Source organism: Xiphophorus maculatus, chromosome 1 (assembly GCF_002775205.1).
Source record: "Xiphophorus maculatus strain JP 163 A chromosome 1, X_maculatus-5.0-male, whole genome shotgun sequence".
NCBI classification, from domain to species: Eukaryota; Metazoa; Chordata; class Actinopteri; order Cyprinodontiformes; family Poeciliidae; genus Xiphophorus; species Xiphophorus maculatus.
Window position 1 is genome coordinate 12,991,363 of NC_036443.1, and position 14,464 is coordinate 13,005,826.

At 38.7% G+C, this 14,464-nt stretch overlaps 1 protein-coding gene across 1 annotated transcript; it reads left to right on the top strand.

Moving 5' to 3' along the window:
* Positions 1 to 4,455: 4,455 nt before the first annotated feature.
* On the top strand, positions 4,456 to 14,314 carry perm1 (PPARGC1 and ESRR induced regulator, muscle 1). The gene is made up of 4 exons (XM_023341163.1): positions 4,456 to 4,559; positions 6,073 to 9,611; positions 11,476 to 11,592; positions 11,859 to 14,314. The coding sequence occupies exons 2-4, from the start codon at positions 6,095 to 6,097 to the stop codon at positions 11,972 to 11,974; spliced, it is 3,750 nt and encodes a 1,249-aa protein (XP_023196931.1). The 5' UTR covers positions 4,456 to 4,559; positions 6,073 to 6,094; the 3' UTR covers positions 11,975 to 14,314.
* The last annotated feature ends 150 nt before the right edge of the window (positions 14,315 to 14,464 follow it).

Below are 14,464 nucleotides of genomic sequence, written 5' to 3' on the forward strand. Positions count from 1 at the left end.
CACCTTGCAAAAGTGTTCATACATTTTGAACTTTTTTATATTTATCACATTATAACCACAAACTTTGATGCATTTTATTGAGGCAAGTGGCACATAAGTGTATGTGTACGGACACAGATAGAGACATAATCAACAAATTGGAATATAACTGACAAACTTCAATTTTTTCAGTTATTCAGCTCATTTTGTGAAATTCTTTTTATAGATTATTCACACAGACTGATGTTTTCAAGCTTTTATTTCTAACAATGATGATTTTCTGCTTACAACTAATGAAAACAAAGTAAATAAAATTGTTATACTGTATTACATTAGACCAATAAAAACATTTCAATGCAGAAATGTCAACTTAATGAAAAGTATGTTTAAAGCACTTTATTCACATAGTTTTCCCCAGAAAAGGAAACGAAATTCTGATCAATTAAATGACAAAACATGAACAAGGTCGTGGCTGTGTAAGTGTAAGACCTTACAAGTTAATAAAGTAACTTATGAAACAGTGTGAGCGATGCGTCTCTTTTTGCCCCCCATCCAGATGAAAGCAGATGAAGTTTAGCTGGTGAGGAGAAAACAGCGGATGCTTTTCCATCTGTTGTGAGATAGAAGTTTCTTCGACTTGTCTGAGGTCTACAGAAATGACTAACCCCGATTCCTGATAGGTGCATGGCCCGCTGACGAGGTTCTGTGCCCTTTCTGCTTGTAACATGCATACCCACAGCCAGTTTGTCATGTTTCTAGAAGTGACTAAACTTCCTTACATTAAACTTCCACAACAATGTGTTGTGAACATGTGACAACCGCTGTGTGTTTGTCAAACTCCTGCTTCTCAAGCTCCTCCAAGTAAATCCCCCTGGTGATTGTCAAGCTGCACACATTCATTTCGAACTTTCCATTGCATAAATGCAGCTCTAGGTTTCTGTGTTTACAGCAATAACACAAAGAGTTACAGTTATGCAAATTGTGCAACTAATAATCCTCGATTTCATTTCCAGTTTGACATGAAACGTTTTATGTTTGTACTACTTGCTAAAAACCTAGAATTATAGTCGGTATAAAGTCCATCATTGATGGCATATCACTGTTAGTCGATGAATTTGATGCTGGGACAAATACAACAAAATCAAAGTTTGAATAATCATATTAAGGATTGTTCTGTGGCTAATAGGCGCTATTTAACCTGTAGTAAGCCTCTCAGTTAGTGGTTGAGTGTCGCCATCTTGTGCTGAGTGTTATGTACTGCAGTGCTAATCAAAAAACTCTCAACAAACACTTGCTTCTGGATTAGCATTATTAGCTAACAGTTCCTGCCACACACTGCCTTCCTGCATGCTAGAGTAAAATAAAATGACTAAAATCAACTAAATACCTAGCAAAGAAATGTAATTACTGCAAAACCAAGAGGTTTTCAATACAATCTGGTATAATTTACCATCACTGAATTCACTGCAAAAACACAAAATCTTACCAAGTATTTTTAGTTTCTAGTGTAAATCTCTACATAGACTTGAAATAAGGTAAAATTAGCTTACTAAGAGCTTTTCTACAAGATGTGGGAACTTGTTTAGAGCCAACAACTCCTGAATATTTATTTTAAAAGTTCTAGTCCCCTTTGAAATGTTTTCACTGATGACACAGGGAAAATATCTTGTTATGAAAGAAGATTGGACAGTGGAAAAGGTAATTATTTTATCAATATTCAAGAATTATTGACTTATCTTGCAGAGCATTTCTGTGCCAGCTAGTCTGATCTTATTTCAAGTGTAGGTAGATATTTACTCTAGAAACTAGACAAAAATGCTTGATAATATTTTGTGCTTTTGCAGCGTGTCAACAGTCTGCAGATCTAAATCCTATTGAAAACCTGGAGGATGAGGTGGAGAGAACACAGCAGGAGAGAGAACCCCAGATTCTGGACAATCTTGAGACATTATGTAAGTGGATTGTCTGTATGATCTAACTTTGAGAAAGGAAAAGACTATTCTTTTCAACATAAATGTAAATAAGTGCGTTTAACATGATTTTTCTCCTTTGATAAATCGGAGTATTTCAAGGTTTTTTTCTATGCTTTTTCTGCCAAACTAAGCAACTGCAATGAAAGCTTCATATATCAGTAATTTGTCTAGAAACTGTCGTCTCCATCTGCATTTCTGTTGTGTTTTTTATCTTTACCACCAAAGATTCAGAGGCCAAATCTTTGAAATTTGATTATTTTCTCTAATGAAGACTTTGCTGACCAGTTTCATGCAGCAGATGCCACCAACAGAGGATGCTTGGTAACAGGACCCCCGTACAAACTCCTTTCTGTTTAAACACGGCGTCGGCGAGCCGCTGCTGAATCCCCCTGTTTACTGGTTCTTGTTTGCTGCTCAATTACTGTCCCTGACATGGTAAACAATCGGGCTGAAATTCTGTCACATTAGCAGTGTTGTAAAAAAGCCAGAACAGATCCTAATCTTTACTCACTCATAAGAGTCTAATCCTGTTGATGGAGACAGAATCACACCCATGTCAAGGCAGCCCACCGCCCCAGGTGCAGTGGCCACACACACAGGCTCTGGCTTGTCCCTTTTTATCAGTGTTGATCAATGGAAATACCCTCCTGGGCAGGCAGCCCAGCAGTGGCTCTACTAATTAGAGGGCCTGTTTCCTCGTAAATAACTAAAGTGAATAAAATCAGCCAGAATGGGTAGTAGTTTCAGCCTATAAAGCAAACAAAAAAAAAAGAAATAATTTCAAGGCTTAAACATGAAGCCTGACCAGCAGCAGAGTGGCAATAATAAGACTGATTTAACTAAGAGTGAAGTTACAGTGAATTAACTGTCATGTGTTAATTTTTAAATAATCAGCTGTAATCCATTCGCATCATTCAACACGTTTAACAATAGTTAAGGAGAATAATACATCTGGTAACAGCAGCTTAACAGCTCACAATAAGATCAGAACTGAATTAGTGCCGTCTTTGTGTCTCTCTGATGACTGTAAACAAAGGCTCTCGTCCTCCTCAGAGAAATAACCCTGACATTTCAGCCTCGACTCACTAGGTTATTTATGAGCTTTAATCTAACAATTCGTACATCTCATAAATATGATTCATGTACTCACATAATGAGCTGGAGATACTCTCAACCAAGGACATAACTTTATTAAAAACAATGTTTCTTAATCTTTATTTTAGTTGTTTTCTCTATTATCCTTTCGGTTTTTTTGATGTGTCATCAGGAAGTTTCTAAATTAGTATATCAGACTGAGAGTCTCCCTCATTTCCCACAGTGACGGTTTTATCAATTAAAGGAAAAAGCTGTCCGGCCTCATGTACAAAAGTAAAAGCTGATTGCACCGCCCTTTGCAACATTAGCTGTCAAATGTTTGTGATAACTGGCAACGAATTTTGGATCACCTATCTGGGGAGAATTGATTTATTCTCCATCTGTTCTAAACATTTCTTCAAATTGAGTCATGATGTGCTGGTTTTCAAAATCTTTTAACAATTAATACGCACAGAACAAACACGGCTGAGTCATTATTAAGGGCATTTTTCTTGTAAGGCAACAATGCTGTTAACCGTTCGACCATACCGTCCAAAAACAAAACATGTAAAATAATGTTTTATTTATGATGAAGTCTGTGTTATTATTAAAAACTGCCTTAAAGCAACAAATATTAAGAAAGCCGTTAAAATTAAATACAAAAATGCATTTGAGCTATGCAAATATAAACTTTCCTCAAATCTGATGAACAAATAAATCAACAAAATCAACATTATGCGATTAAGAAAACACAAAAATGTTGGAAAGAGGCCAGACTGAAGCAAATGTATTTGAATATAAACACCATTGCACGACTACATTACACCTAACAATGTGATGACATGTAACATTGTCCTTTAAGTGATGAATTTGACCTCTCACCATATATCATTCAGAAGTAAAGCCTTAATTTGACAATTTAATAAGATGAATAAACAATGTAAACCTTAATTGTTTGACGTTCTGCCTGTGCTATAACAAATCCGCCATTCCTTTTCTCTTATTCCCAGGTTGTATCTGGAAACATTAGGAGGGAAAGGCTTGAATCGACTCTGCAACCATCACGTCACTTTGTTACCAGCTGACTGACACACACTTTCACATGATCCTGCAGCTCTACAGTTACTGACAGGCTACTGCTCCCTCTGCTGGATTTTAACTCTTTTGATGAGAAATCATAGCGCAAGTGATTAAAAAAAAAAAAAAAAATCTCCCAAAATTAATTAGCATAGGATTTCGGAGGTCAGCAACAAGTCAGCACACTAAAATTACATTCAAAACCACATGCGTTACCAGTGGAAAATCTATTTAAAGTTCTGAAATGTTATGCCTCTGTCAGACACAGCTGCCTGTAAGAACACTGTGTGTATTACGTGATCTAAAGCACCGCTCTATTTTTAACAAATCATGGGGCTTGCTGCACTGCTTGCTGCTGCTGAGGAGACGCCCACCAGAGAGAAAATGACATGGCTCTGCAGGGTCTACCTCCACCTCTGAACTGTGTGGACCGAGGTCACAGCTGAAGCAGGACAGGTAGGAACATGTGGAAGTGTGGAAATGTATGTGTTCAATAACCAAAATAAAAGTATAAAAGGACTTCCTGTTTTCATAACACTTTCATTTATATAAATCTCATTGAAAGAGGATACATTTCTGAGTATGTTATTTGCATGATTAGCAAATGCTTCAAAATTCTACTCAGATAAAATAATATGATTGTTTTTTTTTATTGCTGGCTGTATTAGTGTACCAGTTTAGTTAACCTTGTCACATTCAAGTTTAACGCTAATAGAGAAAGTAATTACTTTCTACATGATAATAACAATGATAATAAAAACTACCATAAAAAATTCTATGTATATTACTAAATGTCTTCAATTGAAACTGAACTAACCTGCATATTTATCAGCACATTTTGTAAACATGTGTAAAAGAAACGTAAAAATGATTTCATCTGTTACTGCTGCAGCATAGCCCTACGATAAAATATTTTGGAAAAAAAATCTATTTTGTTTTAGTAGGTTTATTCATTCTACATTTTAAAAGATAATTTGTTTTAAAAAAAAATCAACCCACATATTTAAGACAAGTCCAAATCATCAATCACTGCTTATTAGATTCTTTCTTAAATGTTTTCCACTCATAAAAAGATCTTCAAACTGTAGAAAGACAGACTTCCAATGGTTCCCACCTTTGACTTGCCCTCCTTGTGTCTGTAGTAAGTATAGTACACTTAGTGTTTGCAAAGTCTTTTGTATTTTTAATAAATTGAAGTCAGTGATGTTTACTGTCACATATGAAAATGTTTTTCAAGAAAGGGTCCAGATCATTTCTTGTTCTGTCTTCAGGCTGAAAATATGAAAGTAGTTTCTTTGCACTGGAACTTAAAAACTTGCAATGTGTTTGTTACAACTGCAGTATGTAGCTTTTATAAAAATATGTTCATGACACATTTCATAAAACTTTCATTATGTTGCCACAGTAGAACATGAAACAGATAATCACTCTTGTGTTCCTACTGCCAACTGAAGAAACACATGGTTCAGTCAGAAACAATCGATCAGAGCCAGGAGGAGGGTTTTATGGCTGTCAATCACACTCATGTACCTACAAATAAATATGCTAATGGCAAACAGAAAAAAAGTGTTTGTCTGCTGTCAACTTTGGCCATGCCAATTACCCTACACATTTACGACAGGCTCCGTTGTGCGGAAGGAGCTGTAGCGTAGCAACGAACAAGGAAGATGGTGTGTACAGCGCATACACAAGCATGATTGACAGTGCTAAGACCCTCCTCCTGGATCTGATTGGCTGTCTCTGACCAGGCTGTATGCTTCTGCAGGTGGCAGTAAGACTACAGGGAGAAGGAGGAAATTATCTGCATCATATTTTACTGTCACAACAAAGTGACAGTTTTAACAAATATGTAAAAAAAACTTATTTTTTAATAAAAGTCACCTACTTCAGCTTTAAAGCATATGTATCAATTGTATATCTAGAAATGTCGAAATCATCTTAAAGTAACAAATATGCTTTTACATCACAGGTTCTGTTGAGCCCAGAGCCAGATGGATGACTTTGAGTACAGCTTGGAGATCAGCGACCGAGACTGGGAGTGCTTCTTTGCGGAGTGTGAGGAGTGCGACCTACTTCCTCCTTCAATAGCACATGTGGATGACTCGGGGATGAGTGATTTTGATGACACTCTTCTCACCCAGAGAGCTCGAAGAGTTTACCCAACGCTGGGCTCCCCAACAAACAGCCACCCAGTGGACAGCCCCCTAAAGCGCGGTGACTCTCCTCCTGTGGCGCGACGCTTTGAGACAAAAGAGAGCGGCGGATTTGACAGTGTCCTCTCTGGCAGTGAGGAGGACATACACCTGCAGTCTGTCAACATATTTCTTGAGAGGCTTAAAGGTCTAAATGAGACCGAGCCAGACCAAGAGAGAGCTGGAAACAACAGAGAGGCAAATCAAGGGAAGCACCAAGTCAGTGGAAGCGCTCTGCCAAAAGGCAGCGCTAAGTGGAGCACGCTGCCTGATGGAGTGGAAAAAGCATTTGGCAAAGAGAGCCAGAGGCCTGTTGACCCCATCTGGAACATCAACACAATGAAAACAGATACAGCCGAGTCCAACTTTTTCTCAGAACCTGAAACCTGCAGCACCTCCCCACCGAGCTTTTGCAAATCACCTGAAACAGAGTTATACATAACAGAGGGCGACTTCACAGACAGTGTGGTCGATGAGGTAGCGGGGCGCGATCCGCTCCATGACTCAACAGAGAGCATCGCTGGCTCAGACTCAAGAGCTCAGCCCTGCAGATTGGAAATGTGGAGAAGCATGGACGACGTCAAGCACGATACGTTGACAAGTCCGGAAAGTTTCTGCACAAAGTGGAGCTACAGAGAAGACAAGATATCGTCTCCTGAGGGGTCCCAGTTAGTCTCCCTGAGGAGGAAGCGGAGACGGAAGAGACGACTCAGTCTGGAGGCAGGTGAAGGTGGACATCCGTGTGAGAGGCACTTAAAGGAGGACCATTTGACAGTAAAAGAAGGAAGACGTCTGTTTCTATCGACGGAGACACTCGATTTAAAAGAACATAAAAATCTCACGTATGTTCTCACTCCAAATCCCGCCACCATCAAGTTCCCAGAGAATTTCTCTGCTCAGGAGATAAAAATTGAGCTCTCCCTCTCTGTTTCCCCAAGTGACAATCAGTACCAGTCACTCCAACAGAAAGCATGCACAGGCAGCAATTATTTAACCAACCACACACCCAAACCCCCTCTGAGTCAAAGTGATGACACTACTAATGATGCAGCAAATTCAAAACCAAACGGTGAGTTTCAGGTTACAGAAGCCCCCGGTTTGATTGGAAATCATCCCTTCTTGCCAGTTTCAGCTGCTAAAGTGGAAACAGAAAAGTCAAAGGTTCAGAGGCAGGAAGCGAAATCTGCCAATCTTCCTCCATCTGATGAAAGAAATGTGTCAGCCAGTGACTGTAGAAATGAACAACATGCAAAACATTCAACAGCAGAGGTCAAATCGGTCAGCCGTTTACCGTGTGCAGAGCCATGTGCTCCTGCCATGGAAGTCGTCCAAAACGGCAACCTATCCACTGCTAAGTCTGCCCTGGCGGCGGAGGCTGGAAATTCTGGTCTGGAGAAACACACGGTGTGTCAAAGTGACTTTGAAAGTCAAGAACAGCTGGAAAGTGATGGTCAGAACACAAATCAAAATGGCACTACACTGGAAGAGACTCCCTTTTCTGTGCACACAACTGGAGGGATCACTTCTGAGCCAGGGGCATTGCAAGATGAGTCTTTGGATGAAGTAATCAGTACTTATCTAACATCAGAGCACATTAATAAGTCAGCTAACGAAAGCTACTTATCTGGAAGTGTTTCTGGTTTAGATATAGAACAACAAATAGATTCTTTAGAGGTTCTAACATCAAATATTTTCTCAGAGAAACACAAAAATTTACAAATGTCACCAATTTCAAACTCGACGAGGGACATTCAGACAGAAACTGAAGCGTCGCAAAATGAAAACTTACAAACAACTCCTCCAGATATCACACATGTGTCGTGTCGCCCCACTCTGGACTCTGAACCAGCCCTTTCACTTTCCAGTGAAAACAAGTTTTCAGTTTTTTGTTCAGCTGTTAATGAGCATGAATCTGTTCAAGAAGAAAAAGAGCCAAACCTCTTGGCTGATCAGGAAGCAAACCATACATTTTATGGATCCAAAAGCCAAGAAGAATCAAAGTCTGACTTTGCGCGTAAAGAGAAGGAAGTCGTCACTGCATCCAAAGATGTGGATGAACCTGGCAGGATGCCGAATTCTGTGTTTGCAATGTCGTCATTCTGGAGGGAGATGGAGAACCTGACGATAAACGACATATTGGGCTTACGAAATGCAGATAAACCTGTTCTACACGATTTACTTCCAGCTGTAACAGAAAGCGAGGAAACAGTGGTTGATTCAGGCATTTTTACTGAAGAGGATGAGCCCAATCCAGAAGAAGCCACCAAAGAGGTCCGTGAGGTTGTTTCCTCATCTCCACGATCTGTTACCTGGCAGAGTGATCCTGTGCTAGTCAGTCAAAATCCAGATTCAGGTCCAGAGAGCATGATGTTGGAATGTGAGACTGATTCCCAACCCGTGCTCACTGAGAGGCCTCAGAAATGCCTTAAAAAGATATCGAAAACAGTCAGTGTGCACAATTTGGCAGCCTTGGAATCAGATTTGTATAGCCACACATGCAAAGCCGATGGATTACAAGTCTTAGAAGAACAAAAAACAGAAAACCTGACCTTTTTTGCTGAGAGTGGCACATCAAAGAAAGACACAACGTTACCTTCGTCCTCTACAAACACCTACAGGATCTCGTTCACAGACATATTTCAGTACTTCTTTGGAGAAAAACAGTCAATTTCCAGCCAGCCAGCAAGAGAAGATACAACCACACACTACACCAGTGGAAATTCTGTCCCTGAAACTTATGATCATTTCTTTTCAGAGTTTGACAATGAGAGCTTCTTCTCCCCTCTCTTAACAGCAGCAGAGAAAAACAAAGGCAAGCCAGTTCCTATATTCTCGTACTCTCGCTCAACTTGCAGAAACTTCCAGTTCCCAGAGGCCTATGAACACTTCTTTGCATCCTCCTCATCTGACGATTCATCTGGGGAATCTGACGAAGAGGAAAGCTACCGCCCAGTGAAGGTGGTGACCAGGTTCAGCCGTAAACTCAATTCCAGGCAGATTACCACAGATGTGTACGAGAATTTCTTCACAGAGAGCGACATCACAGAGAATCTCTTCTCTCTGAGTTCACTCTCCTTCAGGAAGGTTAGCTTCACAGCTCCTGCAGCCCAGGATGAGGGGACAGACTTGCTTGTGCCCATGAGGCAGAGCTCCAGTCATCAGTTTCAGAAGATTGGTTTTCCTGTCAACACGCTGGGCAGCCCAGATGTGATGTTCCCCGACCCACTGCTGTACCACCTGGAGGAAAGGATCTCCAGACAGCTCGCACTGCAGCCGTGCCGATACGAGGGGTTGGAGGTGACTGTTTCTGATCCAAGTAAGCTAAATTATATACAGTGCACACAGTAAACAAAAGGAAAAAAACTTCTTAGGCTCTTATAGCTAGGGTTGCCACAAACCCATTTGTTGTAATTGCGTAATAGTACTTCATAAATGACTTTATTGCATACAACGTCTACGTGTGTTGGACCCTCGACCACAAAAACATATTTCCTGAGGTGACAGGAAGTTCAATTGCCAAGGTACACATTAAACAAAAAGAACAGGAGCCTCAAGACTTAAATGCTGCACCCTAGGTTAGGGAGCAACAGCACCAATGTCCTCCTTTATTTTGATAAGAAGGGCTTAGGGGTCAAAAGTATAGCCTAGGGGGCACAACATGATTATTGAAACCAATATGTTTTATAGATAACGAAGCTTAGCAAGGTAACCAAACAAACCTAACGGACAAATTGGATGATTAAAAATTGTTTTTAGGGCACATTATGGCTTATTTGTTGAGCAGGTCAAAACACACACATTGAAATAACAGTAACAGAAAATTAATATAAGAGGAAGCTTATTATATCCTTTTACATTTGTTCTAGGCTGAAGGGACTCCTTAGTACCATTACAAAGATACATTTAGGGATGATTTTGAATCCAGTAATAAGACTACGAAGTTAAATTTACAGTTTAGCCTGATATTAACGTTCAAAAAATAATAATTAAAACCTCTTAACATTTTTTGTTAAGAGGTAAATATAGTAAATATTCCTCATTTTAGCTCAGTTAGGATTACTTTGTTTATTTCTATTGGATATATGGCAAAATAACAACAGAGAGACATTTTTATTTGAAGTTTTTGGCCATAATAATCATAGTTTTTGGAGAGAAAAGCTTGTAACTTGAGAACACTATCCCAGATGTGAAGTAAGGCGGTGGCAGCGTCATGAGACAGGGCTGTTTTGCTGTAGGATGGACTGGTGCAGTTCGTGCAATAGAAGGGATCCTTAGGAAAGAATAATGTGTGGAAACTTTGAAGCAACATCTCAGTACATCAGTCAGGAAATTGAAGTTTGTCAACAGGGTCAATGGTGAAAGACCCTAATCATACACCCAGATTAGTTATAAAGTGGCTCATCAGAAACAGAGTCAACGGTTTGGACTGGCCATCTCAAAGCCCTGATCTAGGTCCCAAAAAATAATAATTGTATGGTTACAACCTGGTCACAGTTGAGTTTTTCCAACAGGTCAACAGGTCTGGAAAGAGAACAGTTTTAATAAATCATCAAAGGGCAAGAAATTAATGCTCCATTATTGCCACTGAGAAGTGTTTGTAAACTTCTCACCAGAACTGTTTATGAGTACATGCAACCTAAGCCGAATCAAATTTAGTTCCGTCTTCTGGACAACACAATAGTAACTCATCTGACCTTTTCAGTCCGTCTCTCTTTGTTTGTCTCACATGTTGGCGGTTGTGGTGTAGAAATGTCACCCACTCTACCCTAACATTTGAGACCAGGTCAGATTCTTTTTCCCCAGCTGTCAGATGACACTGAGAGAACGCCAAGCTAGAGCCAAGAGGCATGGTCCTACGTGATAACTCGACTTCACTCAATGAGAGTCTCCTCTAAGCTGCCAAGAGTGCAGAGATTTATGCTTAGAGGGGAAGTTGAGCTACCTGCTCTTAGAGTAGGTAGCTACTTTTTCAAAATGTAATTGCCTTTAATTCATTTTCTTATGGTTTTGAAAAAATTATATCTTTGGCTGAACAGTTTAGTTTCATCTTTGTGACATTAGTGCAGGTTTTATGAACTTCTCAGCTGAAAACAATGTCCTGTCCTGGCTGTATGAGTAGTTTTCTATAATCCCATGTGCATAAATAGTACATTTATTTAAAATTATTCCTATTATTTCAGGGTTAGATGCCCCCTTCCTGCCTCTGAAACAGTCGGATCTGTGCTTGGTTTGTATTGCGTTTGCTTCATGGGTACTGAAGACTGCTAATCCTGAAGCTGGTGATGCCTGGAAGGCCGGTGGGTATATTACTACTGTGTAAAGCACCAATAAGCCTTAATTTAGTGAGAGAGCTTGCAAACAGTGCTTTGTAACGTAAAGTTTTTTTTTATTCTGACATTAAATGGAAAAATATACAGCTTAGGAGAGACTGTAAGGACTTTCAGTATCACTCTTAGGCTATGTTGTGATTTCTTAAACATACACAACAGCAAGCTCCACAATGAAAATTTCCAATCTCCTGTGAGTATTGCCATGACTCTCATTCGGTTTCTCCTTTCTCTAGTCCTCCTGGCAAATGTGAGTGCCCTGTCTGCCATCAGATACCTGCGTAAGTACGTCAAAGTGGAGCCTGCAACCAGTGAAACGAAGCCCCGCTATCCTGCCTTAACAGATTCTTGATCTTTCTCAATCTAAACTATTTTCTATTTTCTGTACGTCTCTTTGAGCATCTAAAGGACATCAGTCCTTAGTAGAAACAAGAGTTTCATTGACCTCTCTAGACATTCATTTTCAGCTTCAGATTGTTTTAATTTTTGTTAAACTTTTTCAATTCTTCGTCCCTTAAAACCCGAGAGCATTCACGTGAGGTTTAAAATGACCAAAGGTAAGAAAAAAAGAAAAGGTTTGGGAAATTTGTAAATAATGACGGGAGATGAGCAGCAGGTTTTCTCTGAGCTGGACAGACTTGAGATGACATGACAGATGAATGTGTGATAAATAAATGTGAATTTGAGGCACTTTAACAATTCAGGGGGAAGTCTTTGACCCTAAATGGGAATTTTATGTATCAGATGCTTTTATTCCAGTGTGTAAAATATTCTCATCACCAATTACTTGTTGAGTTTGTAGAAGCAGGGTTCAGTGTTATATTAAACATGGTAGTTTACCGAAAGGAAAAGAATGTTTTATTTTAAGAACAGCATTTTGTGCCAGTATCAATCATGTAATAAATTACTTGAAGGGCATTTTGTTCCTGGTAGATCATCTGTAAAGTCCTTGTTGCTGTGTATGTCACACTGAGCCGCTGGTTTATTTAAAAGAAGAAAAAAAGTATGTCTGATATGTGTTCTGGTTCTTGTTCAAGAAATACTCAGACCTGTCGCGGCTTAAACACTAGGGGGCGACTCCTGTTCTAAGAAGACTATCCTCACTTGTCAAGTCATTTCTTTTGATGAATTCAGATCGTGAAACAAACGTAAATATTAGAAAAAAATAATACTAGTAAATACAAAAAGCAATTTTTAAGTTATAATTGAACTAACAAATTATACAAAAGCCCTCCAACTCAACCTGGCCTCGCATGGAAAACTAATTCCTCCCTTGTGACTGTTATTCTGGGCTTTTCTGTGACCTGGATGGGACAGTGTTGCACTCCTGAAGGAACTTAAGTCAGCTATGAAATGATTCTCACTGTGGCTCACCTTAGTAACAAAGCCTTAGAAATTGCCTTGTAACCCTTTCTAGACTATCCAATATCAGTGATTTCTTTCCTTTTTTTTTCTTTTTGCCTTCTGTTCTTGTATTTCTTTCGATCAGAGCATGATGCGTTTCTTTTTTTAAATGTTTTACCCTGCTTCATGTTGACAAAAAGGTTCTTGTCAAGTGACTGTTTGATTCTACAAGTGGTATTCATGCATGATTTATTAAGAAGAAATTATGTTTTCACACTGGGCCAGGTTGGATTGGATATGCCTTGTTCCTTTCTTAAATTGTAATTTAAAACACAGGGTTTTTTGTATTGCCACAAGTTATCTTTGTCTGATTAAAATTTGTCTGACGATGTCAAATATTGACAAAAAAACTAAAATAAATCTGTAATGGAAATTTTTTAGACCTAATTCTAGAGTTTGAAAAATTAATTAACTCAATTAACTAAATTACACAGTCCAACAGACACACTCAGTATTCAGGAAAACAATTTTTCTCCAGTAGATGGCAAACTTGTTCCACCCAAACTTTGACCTATTTAGTTTCAAGTGAGTGAATTTACTTCGAAAAGTTCGTAATTCAACTACCAGAGTTGATTTATTTTTTGAAAAGAAATATAATCAAATCAATCCAATATGATCCTACAGGCAAGTCGAAATTGAGTCAATTTCGACTTGCCTGAGTAAAATATAATTGAGTCAAAATCAGTTCATCGAGGAGCCACAACTGACTACATCAAGTCAATGACTGTAGCAATCCATCATTCTGAGGAAGGATGTGAACGGCTTATTGCAATTTTAACGAATAATATTTGATGCAGAAATGTATCAAGGTGAGTCACCTTTCTTAGGAACGATAAGGATTTCAAAGTTATAAATGTAAGCTATACAGAATCAAGAGTTTTAAAAACCTTAGTGCAAGTCGTAGCATCCCTCACATATCAACTTAATGCTCACAAAAGCTGATTTTCTTGTCATTCTTTAGAAATTTCTCTGAACTTTTATGATGAAAATGAAATGAAAATGAAACTCTAACTAAAGACTGTGCTTTAGGTTATGATGAACAAACAGTGTAATGAAAAGGGGGAAACATTCTTTGTACACTAAGCCCTTTGTTTTCTATTCCGGCCTTTACCAGCAGTCACCGTGTGAGAGGAATGGTATACACTATAATAACATGCAAAGGATGATCCCAGATGTAAAACCAGAACTAAGTTAACAAATATGCTTATTAAAGAACATGTGTCTCTGAAATCTGAACATATTAGAATCTGACAATATAATTAAGAACTCATTTTTTTCATAAAATATAATCTCTTTTTTGTTATAAGTTTACATTTCAAGTATTTTTTTATGTTTTATGTTTAGCATTTATTTTTCACCTCGGTTTTAAGAAAAAACAACAAGTTTCTAAATAATTTCAAAGATCATCCTACAACTTTGCCACATCAAAAATGTTCGA

Bases quoted from the DNA above. Each gene is read 5' to 3' on its own strand.
- perm1 (XM_023341163.1), top strand. From the start codon at position 6,095: ATGGATGACTTTGAGTACAGCTTGGAGATCAGCGACCGAGACTGGGAG. The intron at 9,612-11,475 runs GTAAGCTAAATT...CTATTATTTCAG, and splicing joins GGTGACTGTTTCTGATCCAA to GGTTAGATGCCCCCTTCCTG. The intron at 11,593-11,858 runs GTGGGTATATTA...TCCTTTCTCTAG, and splicing joins TGGTGATGCCTGGAAGGCCG to TCCTCCTGGCAAATGTGAGT.